The sequence below is a fragment of the Tachysurus vachellii genome, chromosome 1 (assembly GCF_030014155.1).
Source record: "Tachysurus vachellii isolate PV-2020 chromosome 1, HZAU_Pvac_v1, whole genome shotgun sequence".
Classification (NCBI taxonomy): Eukaryota; Metazoa; Chordata; class Actinopteri; order Siluriformes; family Bagridae; genus Tachysurus; species Tachysurus vachellii.
The window spans coordinates 26,354,571-26,369,317 of NC_083460.1; the positions used below are offsets into that span (position 1 = coordinate 26,354,571).

Here is a 14,747-nt window from a genome sequence, read left to right on the forward strand (position 1 = left end):
TTAGGAGTGATAAGGATGGACAGGATTATGAACAAACACATCAGAGGGACAGCTCAGGTTGGCTGTTTTTGGGACGAGGTCAGAGATGCTAGATTGAGAAGGTTTGGACATGTACAGAGGAAGGAGATGGTTATATTGGTAGAAGGATGTTTGGAGATGGAGCTGCCAGGTAAGAGGTCAAGAGGAAGGACAAAGAGGAGATACATGGATGTGTTAAAAGAGGACATGAAGGTAGTTGGTACGAGAGTAGAGGATGCTGAGGATAGAGTTATGTGGAAACTCCTAACGGGTAAAGCCGAAAGAAGAAGATGAAGAACACAATTATTCGTAGCTGAGATTTGTTTTTCTTTGCTGCTTGAGAAGATGCAAAAATATTACCACTTTAGCTGCTTGTCACAGGAATCTATACTACCTGCCAAATAAAGTCACCACCTGGATTTAACTGAGCAAATACGTAAGAGCCTTCTATTGGGTAATTACTGCAGTGATTAATATGATTCAGCTGGCAACAAGATATTTAGCCCTAACTGATGCAGTGAGTAGCTTCTCATTTCTTCAACAACCATGTTGGAAAACATATCCTGTGGTAATGGAAAAGATGGTACTCCATTTCAGAAGGTCCGATTATTGGCCTGCATCAGGGAAAGAATACAGATTAATAAAACAACTAAAATTGGGTTATGAACTGTCCAATGCATTATTCAAACCTGGAAGGATAGTGTTGAACCATCATCTTTTGTGGAAGTAATGTCAGAATTCATGCCATAATCAAAGCAATAGTCCAACAAAAAATACCGGTGTTTTTTTGTGTACCTTGTCTATGGACAATTCTGCAATTTTTCCATTTTAGTTAATCAGTACTGGCTAAAGAATTTAGAAAATGTAAATAAATGATGTGCATGTAATTAATTTAATATCAAACATTAATACAAATCTAAAATGAATGAATAAGTATATGTAAAGAAAACATATGCCATCTGGAACCTATTTATGTTTTGTTTAATGTTCTCATTCTCTGAACTTACTGCTTTTTTATTTATGGAAGTGTACATAATAAATATAATACATGAAATCCTACCTGAATATTATTGTATACACACTTTATTTTTTTTCTACCTTTCTTATAAATTTATTTAATTTTTACATCATTATGGCCGTCTTGGTAAAATATTTAAATACTTTTTTCCTGACACAACTAGCAAGTACTTGTTATGTTAATGTTTGCACTGTAATCTCATTGATCTCTGTGAGTTTATTATATTTGTCTGGTCCAATGAATTGACAACCCGGTTAGAGTAAAAAATAAATAAATAAATAAAAAATCAGAATAAAATCTCACAAAATAAAGCATAAATGAGAAGTTAATGTTGCCAAATAAAGGCTGTTTTCACAATTTATACTCTAATTTATATGATAATTTTAAATTTATAAATTTATCACCATCGAACAAGGCGGAGGCAGTGGTGGTGGCGACGCAAATCTCAGTCCAAGATGATTTGAGGAAGAAACTGTTGATAGCATATGAGAAAGACTTAGCAGACTGATTTTATTGTCTTATTCCTTTCAAGATCTGTGAGGCTGCTGAGGGAACAATTGTTTATAGCTGCTATAATAAAAATCATAACAGGAAGTAACCTGATGTTTTAAAAATGTCAGCCTTGCAGTAGTATACAGGGAATAAAACCCTTGAGGAGATCCTGTTATAAGAAACTAATGCTTCAGGCCATAAAGCAGATTATTTTTTCTGGAACAGCATGCTCCGTCATGTTTTATTCTTTACTTTTGCTCCCCCTGTACTGACGTATTATCCTGTCTTTTTCATAACTTTAAACGTTAACATTAAAACAGTTCTTGGTAGTGAATTCAGACTTTTTGGACCATATTATTGGGCTTCATGGTGTGTTTCTGATATTTTCTGTATTCTGGATACTAAAATGCACAATTATACGTTCCATTGGATTTGCACTGGAACATGCTGAAGTAATTACATGCTCAACAAAACAGTGCTGTTGTCCACAGACAGACATATTTTTAAATGCATGAAGCCATTGTCTACACTTACATTACTTAATATTCTGTTATTTCCCTTTCTGAATCTCTTGCTTTCACCTGGAGTTTTTAACTGGACCTGAGGGAATTGTACCTTTCCCCCTTCTATTTTTATCTGTCTCTCTGCAGACAATGTGTGCATCTCTGCTGAAATGCTGTCAGTTACTATGGTTTCCTCTGTTTTCCAGCATGGACTCCTAGTTCTCCAGTCCTCTGTATTACTCCTGTAGTCTCTTGAATCCACACATTAGGCAGGATTTAATTACAGAGTACAGGGCAATTGAAAGGTTGTGTCCCAAATTACTGTGTAATGCAGTCGCACTGAAGTGGGCCTAGCCTATAAAATAAGGCTGTTAATCGCATTTCATGGCCACGCTTTCCTGTTGCTGGCGTGCCGTGACTACTGCAGACACATTTAAAACCAGTCCACTGTCTGGTCTGTTGAAAATCAGTGGACTGTCTAACAATTGGACAGCCCCCTGTGGAACTTTTTTAGAATATACGAGAAGCAGCTCATATTTTATGGCTCTTGGATATGACTGGGCCTGTGGAGTTTGAGGTCTAGATGAAGTCCTTGTGAAGCCCTTCTCCAGAGTCAAGCACAGTTCATCTGCTCACAACCCCACTGTCAAGCAAGTGGGCAGTCGGCCCAGAGCAATGCCTGATCTATGCAGCCAGAGCACAGAGCATCTCTTCGAAAAATTAACATTGATGTATTCCTGTTCCAGTTAACAGAGACGGAGCGAAGGCTGCTTTATCAGCATTTGCTCTGGCCAACCTAGTGAATTTCCAAATTGAGTTAACAAACCTGCTGTGAGGTGTGACTGAGATGGCTTCCTTGGGTCAGAGAGCCTGAAAAATGACCCTTGCATGTATGTCTCTGGTGCTCTCAACAAGCATCTCTAGTCACTATAAAGGGAGAAAAATTATTTACACCCTAATGTAGCTTGCTCTTGTTTACTGTGCTCATCTGTCCAGTTGAAAGTCATTGTCTGGCAAGCAACCTGTTGGCACACTGCCTGATGACATTTACAGGTGCAGTGGGTGGACACAGTTGCACCCAACACTCTACAGCCCTCCAATGAGGCCTCATCATGTCCAGCTCACAGGATTAATCATTCATCAGTAGACAGCTGAGCCACAGTGCCTGCACTTCTGTCTTCCAGCTTGACGTAAATCTTTGATTTGGTCATATGTTTATCATTCTGTTATTTTTCAGATGTTTGATCCATCTGAATTGCATGGATTATCTCTGGACTCTGTTTATGATATCACATTTGGAGGGTTAAGTGAGAGCACCTGTGACATTAAGTGATCAGATATTAAGGGTGATGAGTTTAAGATAAAGGTCAAGAGGTTGAAGGAAATGGAAAAAGTACAGGACATTCATTCAGTACAGAAACATTTTTAATGAATATCTATCTATCGATCGATCGAGTTTTATTTCAAACTGTTTAGAACTATATACTGTATAAAGAGCACATGGAACGCTTCAATTTGCGCAACTCTTCTTGAACTGAAATCTGGAATAAAACCTAACCTATCCGAAGTGATTAATGTCGAAAAGGAAAATGCTAAAATAAGTGAAATACATTCCATGAATGCTTAATTTCTAATATAAACACAAATTACCCAAAGTCAGGTTTTCACTGGTCATTCAGTTCCAGTTCTACCCTTCACCTCTGATACAATTACATCAGCTCTGTCATGAACCTCTGACTCTGGCAACTAATTAGCACTCGTGTCCATTACTCCTTGTTCTCACTATCACTTCTATCACTTATCACTTACTGACATCTCCAGAGTGAGAGCCAAAGGATGTGTCCTCAAAAGACATACAGAGAGCATCACAGGCAAAGTATGCCAAGTTCTCTGTGTTCTTTGAGCTGAGTTTCTCAGTGCTGTAAGTCAACTTGATGGTATCTGGACAAGGATGGTTTTCATGAAATGCTACTAAAAGTACTGATGTTTACAAACCTTTCAAGTCTGTGGAAAAATAGGTCAACTCGCATAAGGCTGAATTTTGCCCCGACATAAAACATTATAGTTGAGACATCTGTGATGTGTTGAGAACTTGTCTACCTTTCTCAGCAAAGAAAAATGTTACAAACAAAAACTGATATTTAAATGTGAATTATATGATATTAGGTTTCTGTATAATTCACCATGAGTTCTGAAAGCCCTGAGCATTTCTGAACAAGGGGTTATAGATGGCACTATTATGTCTTATGCGCTGTAACATGAACCAGCCTGTAATGGTTCAATGCACCAGGGTAATTAATCTACTCTTCATGATTGCACTCACTTTGGGCATTTATTTTTTACTAAGGCTGCTTCTCAGTTTCCCTCCACCTCCACTTAGTCTATTCAGCACTTTTCTTCCAGAAACAGCCGACCATTTCCACTGACTCCGATACCGTTTGCATTTATTTAGCAGATGATTTTTTTTTTAAAAGCAGCTCACTTCTATGAAAATGTTTATCTTGTGGATATCTAGTGATTATGCCTATAATTACCAAATAATTACCAATTATTTGGTAATGTATTAGTGAGCATAACTGGCAAAGAGCTGATCATTTAAACAAGATAGACTTCATGTTTAAAGAAGAATGAATTTCCTGGTTACATAATTGTACTTTTTGACCATGTAATATACAGTTATACAATCGAAATATCCGGTCTCACCCAGATGAGGATGGGTTTGTGTTTGACTTTGTATTTCTGGGAAGCTGCTTCATGGCAATGTCCATTGTTAAAGGCGCAATACAAATTCAAATTGAAAGAGTTGACTCTTATCAGTGACTTGAGCCACTTGATTCTCTGACTTATTAGACTTTCAACAACACTGTTGAAAGTCTAATGTGGATAATAAGTAGCAAGCTTATATCTACATTAGCATGTGCAAATTGTGCCTTATTTCATACACTCATACAAGCAGAGGTACTTGAGTGTGCTGGAAGTGTGGGCTAACAAATCTAAACACACTGCTTGTTTTTTAATGATCTATTCTAGGTATAAAACAGTGATGCAACTAAAGTGGCAAAAAACGAGTTAAAAAAAGTAAGCTTCATGTGTTTTCTCTCTTGTTATAAAATAGGCCAAGTTCAAGTACTCCTCTCTAATGGATCAGAAATCGAAGGCAAAATTACTGTCTTTCATGCCTGTTTTTGGCCCTTTTGACCCTGACATTGTGCTCCTGTAAGAAGAGAGCTGTTTTGAATTCATGTGGAGCTTCACTTTAGGGGGTTGGTGTGAGTGCATGTGTTATTGATGCTGCACTGGTGGGGGTTCTGCAGACGTGCTGGCTGCATGTTGGACTTAATCAACCTCATACATGTGATTACACATCTGTATGATCTGCATGGGGCATGAAGGGCTTCTGGAAAACTTGCAGCTTGATACAGTTGCTCTTAATGGAAAAATCCACACGGAACATCTTGCATATTAATTTCAATAGTTACTACATATACACTGAATGTTCCTTATCATTGGAAAATTATGGTGAAAAGATAGACTACCTTTTTTGTTATTAGGAGCCAATAGTGAAACATGACATTTATCACTAATGTTTAATATTGCACTATAAACATATTTAATTTTTTTCAGGTAGGAGTTTCAACAGAGAAATAACAAAAACGCTTACACGGGTAGATGAGATCACACAAAGCCAGCTCTGAAGTCACTTGTAAGAGATTTTTAAGTCTGTGGCATATTTCTTCTGATATTGGGCGGGAATGAGTTGTGACTCCCCCTGGTGGTGAGATCTGATCAGTGCAGCTTGGTCGTTTTAAACAAAGCTATAACAATTTAGTTTGTGCTAAGATGGGTGACAACATGCTGGATAGTGTGCAGTGTATATGAATCATATAATCATAAAATATAAATAAATTATATATAAATAAAAATACTAGATTATATAAATTTACCTTGGGAAAGCCTTTTGGACAGAGGACCTTTGAATGTGTTCAATACATGACACTACAGTACATTTTTGACTTATTAACATCATGGCTGATATAAGGGACGGCAGTCAGTGTTTTTATACTGTCTTCTCTGTAATGATCATTTCAAGTGAAAAAATGGCCAGGTATGCCCTTTTAGATGATCTTAACTGGAATTAATACTGCTGAATATCTCACCTGTGAAGACTGCATTTGTTAATGATAAACTAACATGAAAACCAGAGAACTTTTTATGGGGAAAAAGCAAGCCATTTGGAGGCTGAGAAAATAAAGATCTTTCAGTGCCACTGCAGAAAATCGCTGGACATAGCTACTTGAAAAATCTGGTATGTCCTTAAAAATAAAAACAACTGGTGTACTAACAACCAGACATTCATGTGGTAGCTAAGGAAAACATCAGCAGTTGATGACAAGCATACAGTATAGTCCGTGGCATCACCAACAACATCCACAGGGCTGGGTTAAAGGAATCACAATCCACCATTTGAAGATTTTGAGAGCAGAAATATCGTGGTCCAACCACTTTGTTCTGAAACCAAGATTAACCTCTATTAAAGTGGTGTGGAAGAAAGGATCTGCTCATGATCCATAACATATGAGCTCACTGATCATACGAAATAGAGGTGGTGTTATGACTTGGGCTTGCATGGCTGTTTCTGGAACAGGCTCAGTAAACTTTATTGATGATATAACTCATGATAATGGAGAATGGAATGCATGCAGTAGAATGAATTCAGACTATTTATACATACTTTCTGCCAGTTTAGAGAGAATTTCATACTGACTCAATGAAAGAAACTTCATCAAGCAGCAAAATAATAACTCAAAACACAATGACATCAAGACAAAGGCCTTCATCCGTAAAAGTGTAAGGTTATAAACTGGCCATGTCAATCACTATACTTTAACTGAAGTGAGCAGCTCTTCATCTCTTAAAGAAGAGACTGAAGGGAAAACCCACTAAAACAAACCAAAGCTGCAGTACAACCTGAAATAAAGCATCACAAAGGTTTGGTGATGCAGTGGGTCATATGGAATGTTATTTAATTAACTGTAAGACTTTCTGTTCCTATACTTTATTGGATGTTGAATGAATAATACCGATTTGGATGGTCTGACAAAAATATGCCATGTTTAAGTTGTTTGTTTATCATATCTAGATGTATACAAAAGCTGAATTTCTGTTCTGTCACCTAATATTTGTCATTTGATCACATACTATTGTCTATAGCAGAAACAACAAATCCTGGCTGTCCCTGTATTTTCAGATAGGACTGTACATATCTCAGCTCTATTTAAGTAATCATTTCATGGAAGTCTACAGGGAGTGCAGAATTATTAGGCAAATGAGTATTTTGACCACATCATCCTCTTTATGCATGTTGTCTTACTCCAAGCTGTATAGGCTCGAAAGCCTACAACCAATTAAGCATATTAGGTGATGTGCATCTCTGTAATGAGAAGGGGTGTGGTCTAATGACATCTACACCCTATATCAGGTGTGCATAATTATTAGGCAACTTCCTTTCCTTTGGCAAAATGGGTCAAAAGAAGGACTTGACAGGCTCCGAAAAGTCAAAAATAGTGAGATATCTTGCAGAGGGATGCAGCACTCTTAAAATTGCCAAGCTTCTGAAGCGTGATCATCGAACAATCAAGCGTTTCATTCAAAATAGTCAACAGGGTCGCAAGAAGCGTGTGGAAAAACCAAGGCGCAAAATAACTGCCCATGAACTGAGAAAAGTCAAGCGTGCAGCTGCCAAGATGCCACTTGCCACCAGTTTTGCCATATTTCAGAGCTGCAACATCACTGGAGTGCCCAAAAGCACAAGGTGTGCAATACTCAGAGACATGGCCAAGGTAAGAAAGGCTGAAAAACGACCACCACTGAACAAGACACACAAGCTGAAACGTCAAGACTGGGCCAAGAAATATCTGAAGACTGATTTTTCTAAGGTTTTATGGACTGATGAAATGAGAGTGAGTCTTGATGGGCCAGATGGATGGGCTCGTGGCTGGATCGGTAAAGGGCAGAGAGCTCCAGTCCGACTGAGACGCCAGCAAGGTGGAGGTGGAGTACTGGTTTGGGCTGGTATCATCAAAGATGAGCTTGTGGGGCCTTTTCGGGTTGAGGATGGGGTCAAGCTCAACTCCCAGTCCTACTGCCAGTTTCTGGAAGACACCTTCTTCAAGCAGTGGTACAGGAAGAAGTCTGCATCCTTCAAGAAAAACATGATTTTCATGCAGGACAATGCTCCATCACACGCGTCCAAGTTCTCCACAGCGTGGCTGGCAAGAAAGGGTCTAAAAGAAGAAAAACTAATGACATGGCCTCCTTGTTCACCTGATCTGAACCCCATAGAGAACCTGTGGTCCATCATCAAATGTGAGATTTACAAGGAGGGAAAACAGTACACCTCTCTGAAGAGTGTCTGGGAGGCTGTGGTTGCTGCTGCACGCAATGTTGACGGTGAACAGATCAAAACACTGACAGAATCCATGGATGGCAGGCTTTTGAGTGTCCTTGCAAAGAAAGGTGGCTATATTGGTCACTGATTTGTTTTTGTTTTGTTTTTGAATGTCAGAAATGTATATTTGTGAATGTTGAGATGTAATATTGGTTTCACTGGTGAAAATAAATAATTGAAATGGGTATATATTTGTTTTTTGTTAAGTTGCCTAATAATTATGCACAGTAATAGTCACCTGCACACACAGATATCCTCCTAAAATAGCTAAAACTACAAACAAACTAAAAACTACTTCCAAAAATATTCAGCTTTGCTATTAATGAGTTTTTTGGGTTCATTGAGAACATGGTTGTTGTTCAATAATAAAATTAATCCTCAAAAATACAACTTCCCTAATAATTCTGCACTCCCTGTATATAGGTGGCATATTTTTCATAGATATTTTTTGAAGGACACAAAAATGACAAGCATGCGTTTAAATTTGGAGGCCAACTATCAGAAAAGTCTAAATACCAGGGTAAATATACAAAATAACCCCACTGCACTGTGTTGAACTTTGCAAATATCATTGTATCACAGTCACCCTCATGACTGTAAGACAGGAAGCAATCACCCTCATGACTGTAAATGCCACGAGGCTGAAACGTCCTCATGCAGTGGGCTAGCACAATGATCAAAGCATCTAACTGATTCAGATAAATGCCTGCTGACCTTTAGCATTTCAGTGATCACAACCTACAGTAAATATGATGGTGTGCTTTATAAAGGGGGTGCCAACGATACTGCTATTGGACTAAATCTTATATTTTGGATTTGTTTTATTTCTTTTTTATTTTCATGTTGAATTTTAATGTTCAACTAGAACAATCTTGAACATTCTGATGGCAAATACTCTGTAATTACACCATATAAACTAATAAACAGAGATACTGGATATAAACCCATGGAACTAGTTGCTCATTCACAGTGGAAAAGTACAGAGATAAATGGCTCTAATTATTGCTGGGTCCATTTGAGACTGCAGGTTCATACAGGCAGATTGTAAACAAACCACTCAATCTGTAATGAGAGAGAGAGATAGAGAGGGAGAGAGCAAAATATGAATGAAGTCACTAATGACATGATAAATAAAGGAGATAATCAGCTCAAAAGCAGTGCAGCATTCTTCTTTGTATGTTGTTGCTCACTTCTTTTTGCTGCTGACTGGTTAAATTTAAAACAAGCAACTCACTGAACCCGTTGTCTTGGAAACTGCGAAAATGTAACTTTGAGAACCAAATAAAGAGCCAAAAATGATTTTCTGCTGTGTTTATATGTTATACATTGAAGGGCAGAAAATGACAAATTAAGTTGTAGTGCTTTAAATGGACATAATTAAAAATACTGGTACCGATGAACTGGGATCAGTAGTCACTCATGTCTATATGAGTCCTGAATGGGGTTGTCAGTATTACTGAAACCTTCCAGCAGGGGTCTTTAATGGAATAAACATTCATTCATTCTCTCTCTCTCTCTCTCTCTCTCTCTCTCTCTCTCTCTAGTTTCTGTCAGTGAGAGTGAGCTGCATCTTGTATATGACTCAAATGGTTATAGTTTGCTGTCTCAATCTATATTCTGATATTAAGCTCCTTGTCAAAGCCTATCAGTTGCAAGATCTCAGGCTAATCAGTTCCAGTCTGTAGAATAAATACACGTTCTGGCTGTATTAGTACACTGGAGCACTTCAATCATGACGTCATGCTGCATGATGCACATAATACACATTATTGCCTTTCAATATGACTTGAATAAAAATTTCTGTTTTATATACATATAAAAGAGAATATATATATATATATATATATATATATATATATATATATATATATATATATATATATATATACACACACACATTTTGATAACTCTCTCCCTCTCTCTCTCTCCAGTAAAACAGAGATGGCTGCCATTGAGACAGAGCTCCTCACAGACTATCGTTTTGGACAACAGCAGCTGATTGAGATTTGGGGACATGCCTGTGCCATTGCCATCACCAAGGTATCAAGAGAGTAAATAAAAAAAATATACACACATAATAAATATTTAATAGTGCATCCTAGTTTAAACATCTAAAGTATTTCTGCAAGAACAACTATGGTGGATAGTGGACTCTCATAAAATATATTAATAGGCATTGATCTATTTTTTTTTCTAAGTTCATATAATGTTATATCTTTACATTTTTTTGATGATAATGGCAGTGCAACCTGAGACACACACAAGCTGAGTTCTGTTAGTTAAGTTGACGACTAGCTATGTTAGCTAGAGTACAGTTATGCAGTTATTTTCTGTGTGAGGAAAGTGCAGGTCCAAAAGTACTTATCAATCTTATGCATCAGTAATTCATGATATAATTCAGAGGGCAAACAGTAGACCTTTTGGACTGAGGATCATTCTGAACTTCATTTGTGACCTCTTGCCTCTTTGTAATATTGTAGCTAATCCCCAAGTCTAACCATGTGTAGAGGTCAGGGCAGCAGGAAGACATATTCATACGCCCTGACGTTTTTATGAGCGTAAAGGTGAAGCGTTGTCTCTGGGTCATTTGCAGTACTTTCTAGGCATTAAAATAGCTAATCAGTATTATTCGACATATTTAGATTTAAATAATATGTTCTTGTGGACTGCTGAGAAAACTGATTTGTCTTTGTTTCATAGTGAAGTGTTGTTACTCACAGAGCCAGAACAGTGCAGAAACCTTTATATGTCCAACAGCAATGGGAATAAATGAAGTAAGTGTTAGATGGCGATGAGGAAGAACCCTCCATTTACTTAAAGCATGTAGTGAATTCAACCATGACCCACTCTGATGCAGTGACCTTCTGACTGCACTCTATTGCTTCAAAGGCTATATATCTTAAAGACCACACACCTACATGGTTTTCTTCCTGTGCTGCAGCCATTTCTGTTTTCATAATCTCCACACAATGGCTTAAAACCTGCTCCCAAAAGAGTGCCATGGTCTGGCCAAGCAGGCATGGAAAGAACTTGTAACTTGTTAGACTCAACAGCTCCGGGGTTCACTTTTAACACTCCTACAGAGAATGGCTGTGTTTTCGAGAGTGTCTCCTCACCCAGGAGAAAATTTGCTTAAACAAAGTTTTTTCATATCTCAGGAGACCTAATCAGGATTCTCACTTGTGCTCCAATTAACTGTATCAACTGTTTTTCCGAAAACTGGGGAAAATAGGACACAAATAGACAAAAAATAATAGACATGGCTTTTTTTTTTTAAAAAAGAGAACACACTTAACACTATCATGATTTGAACACACAACCTCCTAGTAACCAGGTCAATGCTTCAACACTGAACCACCTGGGAAATTGCTAAAGACTAAAAAAAAATATGTTTATTGTTCACTAGTTTGTTTAATCCATTATTATTTTTATGTGTTTGCTAAAGTGCTGTATATTAATATAAAGTGATATTTGGGTAAAACTGAACTGGAATATCTTCTCTAGTTGCAAATTTAAATGCTTTACAAAAAGTAATAGCATATTAGTATATTGATGTGAGAAGTCAGAGGAGCCTGATGGACTGGTTCAAGATGACAGGAAGGCTACAGTAATTCAAATAATCACTCTTTACCACTGTGGTGAGCAGAATACACAACACATACAGTAACATGCTGAAATCTGAGCTGGATGTGCTACAGCAGCAGCAGACCTCATCAGATTCTACTCATGTCAGCCAAAAAAACAGGAATGTGAAGCACAAACTCTCTGAAACTGGACAGCTGTTGATTGGAAAAAGACCAGGTGATGTTTTTCCAAGTTTCAACAGTCCAGCCTTCCTATTAAAGCCTTAATAAGGTAAGATAATTTGCAGATCTCCTTTTAGATTTTGTTTTCCTTATAGGTGGTCAACAGCCAGACTACAGTAAGCAGGGAATATAGTCTTAAATAAGACCAGACAGGAGGTAGACAGAATTATTCCAGTTTGGCCCAAACAGACCACTGTGTGCCCTGTAGCTCCATCTGGATTGAGTCAGGTTCCTCGTGACTTACCTGAGAGCAATGCGAATCCTGTGATTGTTTCCTGATGGATGTTCTCTGTGGGTAAATTTTCTTCCCTCAGTCAGGAGTTTTACTTGCTGCCCATTTTTGCTTCCTCTGAGTGTTTCGACCACAAGCTCCCTGTCACAATTAGCATCAACAAAACCCCTTGCTGGCTTCCATAAATCTTAACCTAGAAAAACATGCTGGTCAGTAGCTCAGAACCTGGAATGACATCAATAATGTTGTTCAAAGAAAAAAACAGTCGTTTGTTTTTACTGCTCTCTGATTTCATAACCCAGCTATTCACCCGGAGAGCAAGCTTCCAAAGCAAACTTCAACCGTCCTGCACCTAACCTACACCCCCCCTCCTCCACCCTTAGAAATAAGCACTTTATGTTCTGAAGTTTTCCAAGACTGGTGTCTGAGGTCAATCCTCATTCCGGGTATCAGGATATTGTTGTCATCATCAGACTGACGGAACATTGTGTGTGTTTTGACTGTGTGAGATCAGGTCTCAGTACTCACAGCAGCCAGGGAAGAACATCAGGTTTTTACATGTTGTAATATTAGTGCATGTGGAGAAATGAGCAACTAACTGAGTTCTCCTGTAGAACAAAGATAAAAAAGCAAGTATTATGAAATCCCAGTGTGCATCTCAGTCCATCAGCAGAATGGGAAAATACAGCCACTGGCTTTTGGTCCAAGGACACCAAACCTTCTTTTTCCTTTGCTTCCAAAACAGAGGATCAGAGCTGTAGTGAAAGACTGTTTTAAATAAACCCACCAATGGACCAATGAGTTTTATACTCCATTACAGAAACACACCCATCACAGAGCTGCGTTTAAATTGAAGGATTGTTCATTTCTGGAAGTAAGAACCTTCAGAGGAACCAGAGAGAAAACATACTGCCAAATTAGAGCTAGCTGTGATTTGCACTGTGTCTCAGACACCTGCCAATGGAGCATCTATACAAGCTGATTAGCCCTAATGGGGCATTTAGTTCAGGTGATTATACTGTTTCCAAGTGCCGTTAGCTTCATTATTGCCTTGGTTCTGCATCTACTTGGAAATGAGCAGCTACACACATTAAAATGCAGGATTGAAAATGATGCTTCACATGCTGTGAGTCATACCCCAGAGGTGATCAGCTGAAAAATTCCTTAATGAAAAAAATTCTAATAACTAACGAAATTAGCTCCTCAAATGAATATACCAGTGCTTTCTAAGCTAATCGGAATTCACCACATCTGTATTGTAGGTGCTGTAGAATGGAAGAACCATTTTTTATACTGTGAAAAGAAATAATGCCCACTTAAAACCTCACTTAAAACTCACTGATTATGAGCTCTAAGAGAAATATACATAAACACAAAATATTGTAAAAGGTGCTGCCCATTCCTATGTTTTTTGTTGCTGTCAGAAACAGATTAGGTTTAAAAGGTTGTAAATAACAATATAACAACATATGTTGAGTTTATGCTAAGTAAGTGCATTTGTTACACACTGTTTGTGTAAAATAATGTTGTTCAAATTATATTCTCTTCATTGGGTTTGGGTTTTTGTGACTTGAACATGACATCAGTAAGTCATTGGCCAAAGATACAGCTAGGAGATTAGGTGTTTAGACCTCACATAGCAAATAAATAAACAAATAAACAACAAACAAACAAACAAATAAATAAATGTGCTACTCAACTTAGTTTGTTCTGTGGCGATAAAGAATGTGAATCCCAGTGATGCTGCAGCCGTCAGTGACTGTGTTAGAACTAGTAATGCTAACTGGATGATGGTGTCTATAAGCTCAAGTATGTGGATGTGTGGCTAGCGCTGTCCTCCAAGTGTTTTATCCAGAGCCGATCAGCCCTATACTGTACACTCACTACGCAAGTTGCGTAGGGCCTCACAAATTACGCAAGGCCCCGCCTCCCCCTGCCTCGTTTTACAGCGCATGTTAATATTTACTGTGTAGATGACAATATGAAGCGGAGCTATCTATCTGGCCATGAAAAGAGAAAAAAGAAACCAAATGAGAGTGAAATGCAAGAACAGCAATCAGGTAAACTTGTGTTCTCTTCAAGTTTGATGTCAGCAAGAGCAAATAACAGTAAAGTTAAGTTGATTGTCTCTAGTCTCTATCTGACTAGCTAAATTAGCTGTGCAGTGCTGCCAGTGCATCTCTTGGCCTGTCTGTCACACAACAATTTATCGCGTGAACATTCGCGTGAA

General features: G+C 38.0%; 1 protein-coding gene across 1 annotated transcript in view; it reads left to right on the forward strand.

The window, feature by feature from the left end:
- The window catches only part of yjefn3 (YjeF N-terminal domain containing 3), a 39,529-nt gene that overhangs the window by 19,046 nt on the left and 5,736 nt on the right, over window positions 1–14,747 (forward strand). The window contains exon 3 of the mRNA XM_060880313.1: window positions 10,411–10,519. Within this exon, the coding sequence (XP_060736296.1) occupies window positions 10,411–10,519 (109 nt within the window). The remainder of the gene's footprint in view (window positions 1–10,410; window positions 10,520–14,747) is intronic.